Source organism: Centruroides sculpturatus, unplaced genomic scaffold (genome assembly GCF_000671375.1).
Source record: "Centruroides sculpturatus isolate CEXI.00-Female unplaced genomic scaffold, Cexi_2.0 scaffold151, whole genome shotgun sequence".
NCBI classification, from domain to species: domain Eukaryota; kingdom Metazoa; phylum Arthropoda; class Arachnida; order Scorpiones; family Buthidae; genus Centruroides; species Centruroides sculpturatus.
Genome location: NW_019384363.1, coordinates 559150 through 571869, shown reverse-complemented (window position 1 = coordinate 571869; position 12720 = coordinate 559150). Strand labels below are relative to the sequence as shown.

The window sequence follows — 12720 nt, the reverse complement described above, 5'->3', positions numbered from 1 at the left end:
TTTTTTTTGTTTTTATATTTTTCAATATATTTATTTTGTTTGTAAAAAATAAAGAAATAATTTTTAACGATACAATAGTCACGATTATTATTTTAAAAAGTTTACATTAGGCTTAACATAGACGAAAATTCAACGCGAAGTGACATACAACAGAGAAAAATTTCAACATGGGATAGGTTAATGTATTTTTTCGTACATAATCGGTTATCCGAAAAATAAGTTATCCGAACAACCCCAGTCCCCAATTGATTCGGATAAACGACGCTCTACTGTATTTTTAATATTGTTTTCTTTAATGGAAGCACTGAAAGAACTCAAAGGAAAATTAAAATCTCTTCTTTGAATGCTAGTACATGTACTGTATGTTACGTACAAAGGATTATCTTAATTTTCATCAAGAGAATCTGGGAACCGTCTCCTCCCATATCGTTTCCGGAAGATATCAATAATAATCTTTATGATCTTATTAACAATAAAAATGAACAATAATATCTTTATCTTTTACGGAAATTAGTTTGTTATAATTAATACGATACTACACTGCTACTTTTAATAAGAGTAAACTACTTGAATAATGATAATAATAAGCACAAATTAAATAAATAATAGGCATAGAATCTTTCATTAAGTACCATTAGTGGCTGAGTGGATAAAACTACTGGTGGCTTCCCGCCTGACCAACGAGCTAACCACATGGAATTTTCCGGGTTTTTTCCATGTGTCTAACACTTAAATAGAACCAGTTTCCCCATAAAAAGTCCTCTCGGGAGGCTTTCTTCCTTGGCAGATCGCCCATGTGCTATATTATCCTATCCTATCAATTAATCAACCTTCATATTTATTCCTTAATTTCTGAATAAGTTATAATTGGTTTGATAAAAATTAACTTATATTGAAATACTTGTCGCTACATACAGTAATTATTCAATATATGGTAGAAAAATTCTTAACAATGCAAAAGTTTACAATTTTACTATTGTATTATGCAGTAGTTAAGTAAGCAGTTAAAATTTTAATGAAAATTCAAACATAAAAAATATTTGATTAATCATAAAATAACAGAATTCGTATGTATTATTATTATAACTATACATTACTAAATTTAATGTATACTTTTCATAAAAAATTTTATAAATCAAATATTTTGTAAGATATATGATTTAATATACTTATTTTAAAAATAAATAAAGTAAGAAGAAATGATTAAATATATGATACTATCAAACAACAATTTTGTTCAGATACATGTCCGTTATAAATGATTTTAGAAAGTCTATACGACTAATTTTGTTGGCTTATTTATCAAATTTTTAAAAAATGCGTTAAAGATAAAAAAATATATTAGAAATTAATTATAATAGATCTTACTTTTATTCATAAAAAATTAAATATTTAATAATTTTAATACAATGTAATATATTGTACATTGATAAAATTATTTATGTATGCCCTACAAAAATCATATAAAATTAATAGAATTTGTTTAAATATTCATGATTCTAAGACAGTAGTGTCCAAACTTTTCAATTTGCGGGCAAAATTGCTCATAAATCGTAAGTAGGTGGGTCACAAATATTTTGTATATTCCTTATATACAAAAAGTAGGCTATTTTTATCATTTATAAATGAATTGTCAACTATTTTCGCGGAACGGATTTGGTCGGAGGCCATAGTTTGGGCACCACTGTTCTAAGCGATAGCAATAATCATTATCTGCAACGTATTTAACTTAAGGCAATTATTGATAATTAATTTAACAATAAATAAATTCACCTAGTGTCGAAAAATAATATCAGAAACAGAAATACGTAAGTGTTAAAACGAATTATTTCTAAATATTAAATATAAAATTTTTTTTTTATAAACACAATATTATGCTTGTACTCTTGGAAATTTTAAAAATTAAAACATAATTTTAAAGTTAATTCTTTATAGCCTACAACATCCCAGAAATTTGGAAAAATTGATAAACTGTGTAGTAGATAATAATACAAATTTAATTATCATCTCTATCAGTAATAAAATTTGTCTAAAATATTTATCAATTAAGATGAATGGAATTATTTGTTAATCTATTTTCTAAAGATAATTCTGAATAAAATAGCAGTGTTTAAGTCAATTTTTTAAACCTAATAATAGAAGTCTTCAAAAATTTTACAAATTGATATCAGATTATCTTCAATAAAATTTTTTTTCTACCTTTTATTATGAACATTATTCATATATAACTTATATGTGCATTATTTTAAAATTTGAACATCTGATAATGAATCGTAAATATGTTTAATACAAATTATCAAATTGTATTATATTTTTAAAATATAATTTTTTCAAATATAAATTCATAAAAAAAGTTATTTAGTTTTATGAATTTTTATTCTTTGGTAATAAAAGATTACACGATAGATCTATCAATACTTCTTTTCTAGACCAGCGGGAGTTGAGAAATAGTCATTTGTTACTTTGATGTACATTTTAGCCTTGACCTAAGAGGTCATATAGTTTTTAAGAACATAAGATTTATTGAACTGTAAGCCGAAATTATAACTTGGCCTATATATACTTTGATTTAACATAACTTGAAATTTAATTAAGTAATTTTATGAAGATTATTTACTCGTTAAACGATTTTTTTAACGATTGAATCTATTAACAATAAATTGACAAATGGAACCAAAGAGATAATTTATATTAATCAAAATACCAATTATAGATCTATTAATGATTTCATATTAATTACATATAAATTACATTTTATCAAAATTATAATGAACTCATACAGTCGAGTCTCAATTTACTTTATTTATTTTTTTAGAAATTATTACATCTTAAATTTTTCGTGTCTTAAATATGGATTATTTTATTAGTATTTTTTTAAAATATGAATTTGCTTAACTTAATTTAAGGCATGTTATTTCGTCCTAACATAACAATCACACGTTATGTGTTAAGTTCTTACGTTTACTTATAAAAATAACAAATTAAATATAAAATGCATACATTTCTAAAATAAATTCAGATCGTTAAATGAAGCATCGCTTAATTAGAATTGAATTTTATTCTATTATAATATAAAATGCTGAATAAATTATGGTGTTTATTATTTTTATAATAAATCGTTTATAAATTAGCTTTATAATATTTAAAATTTTTTTAAAATAATTACTGTAGTTAATTTTCTTATATTAATATTGAAATATTCTTAATTCATAACAAACTCAGTATAATTTTTTTTATCTTTTCATAACTTGAACTATCTCATTTTTTAATACATAATATTATTAGTAACATCTAAAATAGAGGAAAAAATTAGAGTTACTATTTATTAACGTTTCCGCATGTAATCCGGAAACGTTAATAAAATAATAAAATTAATTCTTATAAAGAATTTACTCCAATTACATTTAAAATTGTTAAAATACTCATTTAATATTAGTTAATAACGTAAAATTTGAAATAACAAAAGGCAAGCATTCGTACATTTTAATCACTGCAATAAATAAATGAACTGTTAAAAAATATTCACTTACCTATAAACGTATTAAAACATAATAAATTAATATTATTCACATAATATAAAAAAACTATAATTTTATAAACTTCATTAAATAAAATATAGAGCATTAATTTCAAATTTAAAAATATGTACGACCACTTTAACTCTAGACACGCCTGGGCAGTCGTATTTTGTTTTTGCTAGAATATTTTATTTTGTATGATTGTTATCTAAGTTGTTTTAGTATCCTAGCAACCTATTAATTTTATTTTCGGCCCTTTAGCTACACACTAATTGTCAAAAATAAAATAACTGAATTGTGTATTTTTGCCGTGTTTAATATATTTCTAGTTTCAAAAAGTAATTTTCTAAATAAGATATATTAGAAATCTTTTAAAAATAATAAAACAATATTATACAGCTGTAGTTTATTATTTCTCAGAGACAAGCTGTAGATACGTAATAATATTGCTAGGTACTGTATAACATTAATTAATGTCCACATAAAAAGTTATGACAAGAAATGCCTGGAAAGCGGTTTGCTCTGTGAAGCAGCAAGAGTATTGTTCTGAAGCCGAACTTTAATTAATATTCAAGGTCAGTATAATTTCAATTTTAAATATCTAAATACAGTATTCGAAATACAGTAGATGATATTGATAACAATGTACTCTCTTGTTTACTTAAAAGAGATCTGTAACTAATAACAAGGATTTGATTTGATTAATTTCGCTTGATAAAATTTAAATCGATTTAGTGACATAAATAATTTAAGTCGTTAAAGATAAAACTTCATAAAATTAGAACAGAATTATTTAAATGATATCATTTAATTTGAAAACGTTATAATTATTAACATGTTTCGAAATATAAACATTTAATTAATTCTTACAAATTTTAAAAAATTGATTCAATTTTTAACAAAATATTAATAACAAGGAAAAAAAACAAATAAATAAAAACCATCAATTAACCAAGCAAATAATAAAAATTTATTTAGAAACTTATATTAAAATGAATGCATATAATAACTTAAATGTTATAAGTAATTAACTTTCGTTGCTAGAAAATAATATTTTACATTAACACCAAAAAACTTGCATTTATTGTAGTCTTTATTGTATAAATAAATGAATATGATTTTAAAATAAATAAATGATGTTAATGTAATAAAGTTTATTTATGATGATCGTTTTACTTTATTTATTTTATCGTGTATATTTTTAGATCCTACTTCTGAAAAAAATAATCGAAAACTATATTTAGTAAGATCATTGACACAATAATTTAAATTCAAATCATCCTTACAGTGTTAATATGTCCTTGACCTTTACTTCAGGCCACTACCCCAACAAAAATTGTTTCAAGGGTAAAAAGGACATAGAATACGCCATTGACACAGTGTGAAAGTCACATGATCTCAAAGAAGGGACTCTTACTGCTTCTTTATTATGAATAAAAATTATTATTTTTATCGTTTACATTCTGTACATCACTTTAGTAATAAAAAAATTTAATTCGGAATGTCATTTTTGGTAATTTTCTACTATTTTTTTTCAAAATTGAATGAAAAGACTATTATGTGCATTACATGTTTTATTAAATAGACTTAATGAATAACAATAATTTATTTTTAAGTAAAAATTGCTTTAAACATTCTATTATAATTAAGTTATATACTAATTAAATTAAAATAATCAAAAATTAAAAATGCAAACGTTTTCAAAATACTGTATATAATTTATAAAAGTAGCTTATATAAGAAGTTTCATTTTATTTTAACTTTATTCAGTGCAATAATAAAATAGAAAAACAAATTTATTAAAAACATTACTGCTCAATCATATTTCAGTTTTGATTAATATGGAATAATATGAGTAATAATAAATCTTAAAGTGATTTTATAATATATAATAAAGAATATAATAATTTAAAACTTGATTGAATAAATAAAGCTGTTAATCCTTGAGTGTATCGAAAATAAAATTTTATAAATAATAACTGAAAAATATATGCATTAATTATAATTAATACTTAATACTTAATACAGGATTAAAACATACTTATCACGCAGACAAAGTTTAAAATTTTCGTATTCCATTTTACTTTATAAAAATGTAGAAATAAAGTATAAAATCACTTACGTTATAATTCTTTTACTATTAAGGTTAATCATATTAATCGTACTTAGAAGGATTAGTATTTTAATAAATTTTACCATAATTCAGTAAAATAAATATTCTAACATTATTAAATAAAGTATAATGCTTTACGTAATGCTCTTTAATTGTAAACTGTAAAATTTCTGATATATTAATCCATTAGAATAAGCAATATTTACATCTTCACAAAATATATTAGTGTTTATTTTAAGAATTTAATTAAGATCATAATGAGTTATTTGCATATTTCTATATTGTGTATGTTGATTTATTTTGTGATGTAATGTATTTATTTCATAAAATAAATAAAAATTTTATATGGTATAAAGATCAGACCTGTAAAACAATGATTTTTATCCATAAAAAAAAACTGTTATTATAGCCTATTTATTACTTAAATTATGAATACCAAACATCAAGGATTGTTGTACTTCAAATTTAGAAAAAAATAGCTAAACAATAGAAATGCTTCGTATTTTCCAAAACTATAATAAAATTAAATATCTCAATTTTAATTTTAATTTTATAAGTTTTTAGTGAGGGATTATCTTAACCAATCAATGAAATTTGTAAATAAGTAAATAAACTATAATCTTTAAATTCTTATATATACTTGTTTTATAAAAACTAATTATATTATAAAATAAAATTTCAGTAGATAATATCCGCTAAAAATAAATTATGGGTAAAATATATATTTTTGGATGGCTTCAGTGAAATGCATTGTTATTTACTTTATTATTAGCTTAAATAGGAAATTTGTGGGTCAGAAAGTATAAAGTAATTTATTAAACTACACCAAGCAAATTCAATTATTAATGATTTCGTTTTATTTTAAGTCCACGACTGTTAATTTAAGACAAAAATCCTTAGGAATATAGTTTCATTTTTCTGAGGGAATGAAACAGCAGATTAATGCGTAATAAAATATTATAAAAAAGTTAATTATCTAAAAAAATTATACTATCATACAATAAAATCATACAATAAAAGATACATTAATATATATATATTAATGATTGTCAAACTAAGTTTTATCATTACAATAAAAAATGAAATTTTAATGTAAGGTAAGCAAGATTTAACCAAGCATTTTCTCGAGCAATTTCAAGCCTGTAAAATGTTTTGACGACATTCTTTGTTATTTGATACTTTTATCTATAAAATATGATGATATAATAACTTAAACATAGTCATTTTACATTTGTTTTGTCAAAATGTTTATTTTTCTAATTAGAAAAGAATTACTTAACACTCGTTTAATGTAAAAATTAAAACAGATTCATTAAAAATGACATCATAACGAAGTCATAAACTCAAAACAATGACACATTATCCTTGTTTGCTAATTATTGTATAAAATATTACAAATCTCTAAATTAATCATGTTTGCTTGGAAATAGCACTTCTGAGAAACGTTGTCAGCTCATCGCCAAATAAAATGTCCTCTGTAAATATAACATTTAATATTATGTTAATTTTATTAATGTAAACCTAAAGTAATCAAAGTCACCTGTGCAGATATACTCGCTTTTCTCTTTTTATACATTTCATAATTTTACAATTTTATTTATGGCCTATATTTTATTTTATTTTATATTTTGATCTAGGACTATAGCATTTATTAGAACACTTTATATTATATGTACTCTCTTTTATTAATACTTAAATTATATTTCTTATAATTTATTCTTATTTTATAGCCTATTTATCATATTTTGTAAAAATTTGTTGTTATAATATTCTAATGTTCTAATGATTATAATTTTATAATCGTTATTACATTTGACCTAAGTAATTTTCCATAATATATGATTTAATATTAATTTTAAAAAGTTTTGTCTATTACTAATCGTTGCACTTCGTTAGGATTGGGTTGAATTGATGGAATAAGGTAACGCAATATTCGAGTGATTGCCAAGGGGCGATCTGTGATGCTTCTCCGGAGGACTTTCTATGGGAAACTGACCCCTATTCAGGTATTGGACATATGAAGCAAGCCCTGTAAACTTTACCTGATTATCCATTGATAAGACACAAACTCCCCAGTTGGTGGGTTTATACTTCATTGTGTTGATCTGAAATGACATGTCGGCGACGTTGAGACTAATGATAGTTTTTGCAAATAGTATTGAAAGGAAAATGAGTATGGCAAGCGAATAATTTGTAGTTTTACTGATCAAGAAAATATAGTATTTTTGTAAATCAAACCCGATAAAATAGTTCATAATGCGCAAAAGTACCAAAAAACGAGTCAGGGAAAGAATCAGTCGTTTCTTTCCTTCGAACTTAGTTGGAATTTTATCACCCAATTCGTCACTAAAAATAAGTTAAACGTAGACCTTATGTTGTTATTATTACGTAAATTATAATATGAAGATCAATCTATGTAAAAAATCAATTGATAAAGCATCGCACGAATTAACATCAATTAATATAGCTAAGCACATTCTTGAATATAAAATTATGGTTATTGGAAGAAGAGTTTTTCATTTAGAAACAATAAGAAAATGTACACCTAAAGATAAAGATAAAAACCAAAAATGCAAGAGAGAAAAAGAAACATTGATAAGTTTGTAAAGAAAGCGGCTCGATAAAAGAGAAAACGAATAGAAATAATACCAGAAAAAGAAACTAAAAAGGAGCCCGATAGCTATTTATCACCAGGTTATATTATGAAGGCAGATCTCGTTTCCTCTTTATTTGTGAAGATAAGATAGGATAAAATAATTTGTACAAAATAGACGCAGATAAAAATTCCATCCGTGTCTATTTCGTAAATAGCTTTTATGTTCTTTACTAGCCAATTCATATTAAAATACTAAATCAAAAGTTGTTATCAATATTGTTTTCCCTTATTCTAAAATTTAAAAAAATATTTTAAGTTTACATTATTCCGTGGTTCTGTGAGCTAATGATCCTGAATGTCGACTATATTTACTAGAACAAAATATCGTAGATATAGATAATTCAGTTGAAACTGGAAATTTACGACTAAGCTTAATCTTTATTGACATTAACCTGTTGATTCTTATTTATTAATATTACTTGTTGATATTTATTTCAGATAAGTTACTGCAATGTAGCCTATATGTAAACGGTAATATATTACAATTTTTAATTTCATTTTATGATGTAATTTCTGGTAAATATATATTTTTTTGTTTTTGTATTATATAGATGGCGATGATTGTCTACTTTTTTCAACAGAAAGAAAAATGTTCAGCTAAACAAATTTGTGTGTTATAAATAAAACTGCTGCATTTGCTAATTTATTTTATTTTTGTTTTTATCTTCCTAATCTACAGCTCTTTAATTAAGCAAACTTAACCTAAAATTAAAAAGAAAATATCCAATTAAATTATCTTTCAACATTCTCTACATGAATGATGAATATTTTTACTTGTAGCCTATATGTGTAATATAATATACATTTTTTTAATTCTTTCCTTTCTGTGGTCATTACGAGGGTCAATTTTTCAGCCCCATCATCAGTCTTGCAAGGCTCACAATGTAACGGTCGGCTAGTGAGGGATGTGGCTCGACGCATCCGGAATATTCCACCCATAAAAATTACCCGAAGTTGCTGATCGAACGGAGGCCTCCAGAGCGGAAGGCTGACGCCCATACCACTTCGGTTATCCGACCGTCGATATATGATTGGGCTATAATTTGAAAAATTGCAGACATAAATTCCCACTGTTATCTGTCCGTCCGTCTGTTTGTCTTTCCTTAATCTCGAGAACGAAATTAGATAGATCAAAAATGAAACCAGACAGGAAAGCTTAGTGGCAGGAGGTCCCCATTAACTATATATGATCTTCTGATACAAACTGGACGTCACGTTATTTCAATTCAAAACGTTTTCACTGAAAACAGTTAATAGATGATCGGCGCGACTCTATTGTTAAAGGAAAAATATGATGTACAGTACAGGGGCAAGACACTAATAATTTGAGATGGAGAACATATATTTTAAATTAGAAATATGATTAAAAGTTGCAGCCCGGCGTTGTCACGATGTCACAATAAAATAACTGTATTGAAATTAAATACATAATTATTTAAAGTCTGATAATGAAGCTAAATGTTTATAATATAAATACAGTACTATATTTTAGTTTCAATAAAATTCTGTTCCTATTAACTTTAATTTTAACGTGTTTATGCAATAATTCCGTGACATTTTAAATAAAATCTGAAACCAACGAAGGAACAAAAAGAAAATGAATATGTAAAGAATATGAAAAAAATTATATGTATTATATAGGCTACTAACAAAACAACACAATTGCATTCTTAAATGCTTGCATAGTATATAAGAATGCAATTGTGTTATTTTGTTAATATATAATTTTGTTTTGAATAATTACAGAAATTACGTTCTTATAAATTATTAAAATATTTTGCCTTTTCAGAAAATATTTTAATAAGTTTAAAAAGTTATACTTTTTTAATTCCCATAAAAAAATGGTTACTTTAAATGTCTTCAAACATATCAAAATCGTAACGATAAAAATTACATTTTTTGCCATCTGATGTGTTAATAACAGATTTTTAAATATTCTTAAGAACAGAAAAAGGAAAATAGGGGAAAGTGGTGCAAGATGGGGCCATGGTGTAAGACGGGAACGTCTGTTTATTCGTGGTTAACGTGCTTTCATCTACCTGTTATTTGAAGAACTAAATGTCAACCTCAAAAGGAATCACGGAATGAGAGAACGTACGAATCGATCTCTTTGTTTGGAAGTAAGACAGTTTTCCACGTTTCAGCAATACTTCATCTAATTTTACGCCCGCTACAAAGTTTCTACAAACTAAGCATCATTGTAAACTTTTACATTACCTTTTAGATGAAAATATAATGGTATTCGAACTAACCTTTAAGACTGTAATTGTTTAGTTTTGAAATAAAGTTGACCCGTGTTTGCAGCCAGCATGAAAAGTGCACGTTGGGGCAAGATGGTGGGGGCAAGACGGGGTACCCCATCTTGTCCCCACCATTTGCCCCAACATTGCACTTTGCACGGGTTGTCCACGAATATGGCCAACGAATCCAGAAATATTTTCGGAGGCAGACTTTATTGCTGCAGAGACGACAAACAGCCCCGTCAGCAGCAGGACACACAGGATGCTCGTTTTGGGACAACCAAAACCATGAAGGCGGAGGTATGCCTAATCTGGGTACAGAAACGGTCACTGATTACACCACTAAAAGTACGCCTACTCATTCAGTTTTTACTCAAGTGTCTCCCATAGAAATGATGCTAATTTCACATGTTGGAACCAAGAAAAAAATCGAAAATAGCAGAAGGAGAGGGAAAACAGCAATCCTAACAGATACACTGTACAAGCAGCAGCTGATGGAACAACAAAAACAATCAACAGCAGTTTCGGCACCCCCAGGAAAGTGGTCTTTCTTTACCGAAAGAAATTCCATAAAATCAAAAGTTACAGGCATCAGCAAGGGTAGGCCTAACAAGAAACAAAAGACAAATGACACAGAATGCCTCTATTATGGAAGGTTATACTCTATCTACAGAGAGTTGGGCTAAATGTAGCCGTTGTGATAAATGGGCACACTATTCTTGTGCCAATATTGATTAAAACGACAGTTTAACCATTTTAATTTGTCCTTCTCGTATATAAAAATAATATCCCCATCTTACCACATGGGTAAGGCAAGATGGTGCATTTACATGTAATTTTAAAATATTAAATTTTCTTGTTTTTAAAAACGTTTTTCAAAAATTAAATTTTGTATTATATATTAGCAAATGTTGTAATTGCTGAAAATAAAAAAAAATTATCGTTCTCATCAAAGTGGTTTTCATCTTATGAATTTTCAAACCTTAACGTTCTCATCTTGCCCCACCTTCCCCTACTACATATTTAATACAATGCAAAGGTTTCCTAAAATGGCAACTTTTCTGATCAATAGAAAAATGTGGAAAGAAGCTATTAACGGGAAAATTTTGTGTGGAATTCTGCATTCATGAAAGGAAAATTGAGGAATATATAATCGTTATATATATAATAAATATATAAACATTACTTAGGAGGAATATATAAACAGTATTTAATGATAATTTAACTTTTTATTATTAAAAAATTGATTGTTTGTGAACTTTGTTATTATATTCCATTTATTATTAGTTTACCCAGATGGATAAAAAATTTAATTAAATTAAAAACATGAAATTCTATTTAAAAATAAATGGCATAATAGCATCCTTGAAACTAAAGAAATAAAACAATAAGAAATGTAATTAAATTGACTTTGCGGTTTAATCTCTGATATTTCTTTGTTTTGCTCATTTATTACGAGTACATGCAATAATTAAATAATTATGTAAAATTATAAACAGTCAAGAATATATCTTCAAAGTGTCATATCTCAGACTCTTCGTTGGGACAAAACAGTTGAAATTTAAGAAGTTTTATATTGGTGGAGTATATTTAAAAGCATGCAATGCATTTAAATAAATAGCGAGGTTGCGGCCGGAGTTTTCATCTCTTAATTAAACGTGAACGTCGAACGTCGAGCGCCGCCATCTTGTAAGCGGCTCTCGATGTGAAAACTTCGCATATAGTGTATACTATCTACCGTATAAATGCTGAACATTTAAATGGCTTGTATATAAATATGTATTTTATTTAAAAAAATAAAATACTTACAATGCATTTTCTTGTCCATTTTAACAGTTTAAATTAGATGATGAATTTTCACTGTTATAAAAAAAAAAAAACTCTAAAGCAGACGATTACGAACTTTAATTTCTATCCATGGCGCCCCCTACTTTATCCGAAGCGACATAAAAACGTAATTTAAGTTTCACTAAAATAAAATTTTCGAAATATTTTTAATATAAAATGTGTTTAAATTTATACATATTTAAGCATAATTTTATTTTTTATTTTTTATTTTATTTTTCGCCGTATTAAATTTCTTAATTCGGATATTATGTTAAAAGCGTCTATAAAAATTCAAATTCAATTTTTATAAGTTAACCTAGACGAGTGATTTAGATTAATTTTAAATTAAAAATTAAAAAAATTAAA

The 12720-nt window shown here is 25.6% G+C and overlaps 1 protein-coding gene across 1 annotated transcript in view; it reads right to left on the bottom strand.

Annotated features, from left to right (window-relative positions):
* The window catches only part of LOC111641620 (spermatogenesis-associated protein 22-like), a 111980-nt gene extending 99523 nt beyond the window's left edge, over window positions 1–12457 (bottom strand). The window contains exon 1 of the mRNA XM_023387824.1: window positions 12337–12457. Within this exon, the coding sequence (XP_023243592.1) occupies window positions 12337–12355 (19 nt within the window). The 5' untranslated portion in view covers window positions 12356–12457. The remainder of the gene's footprint in view (window positions 1–12336) is intronic.
* Window positions 12458–12720: the final 263 nt, after the last annotated feature.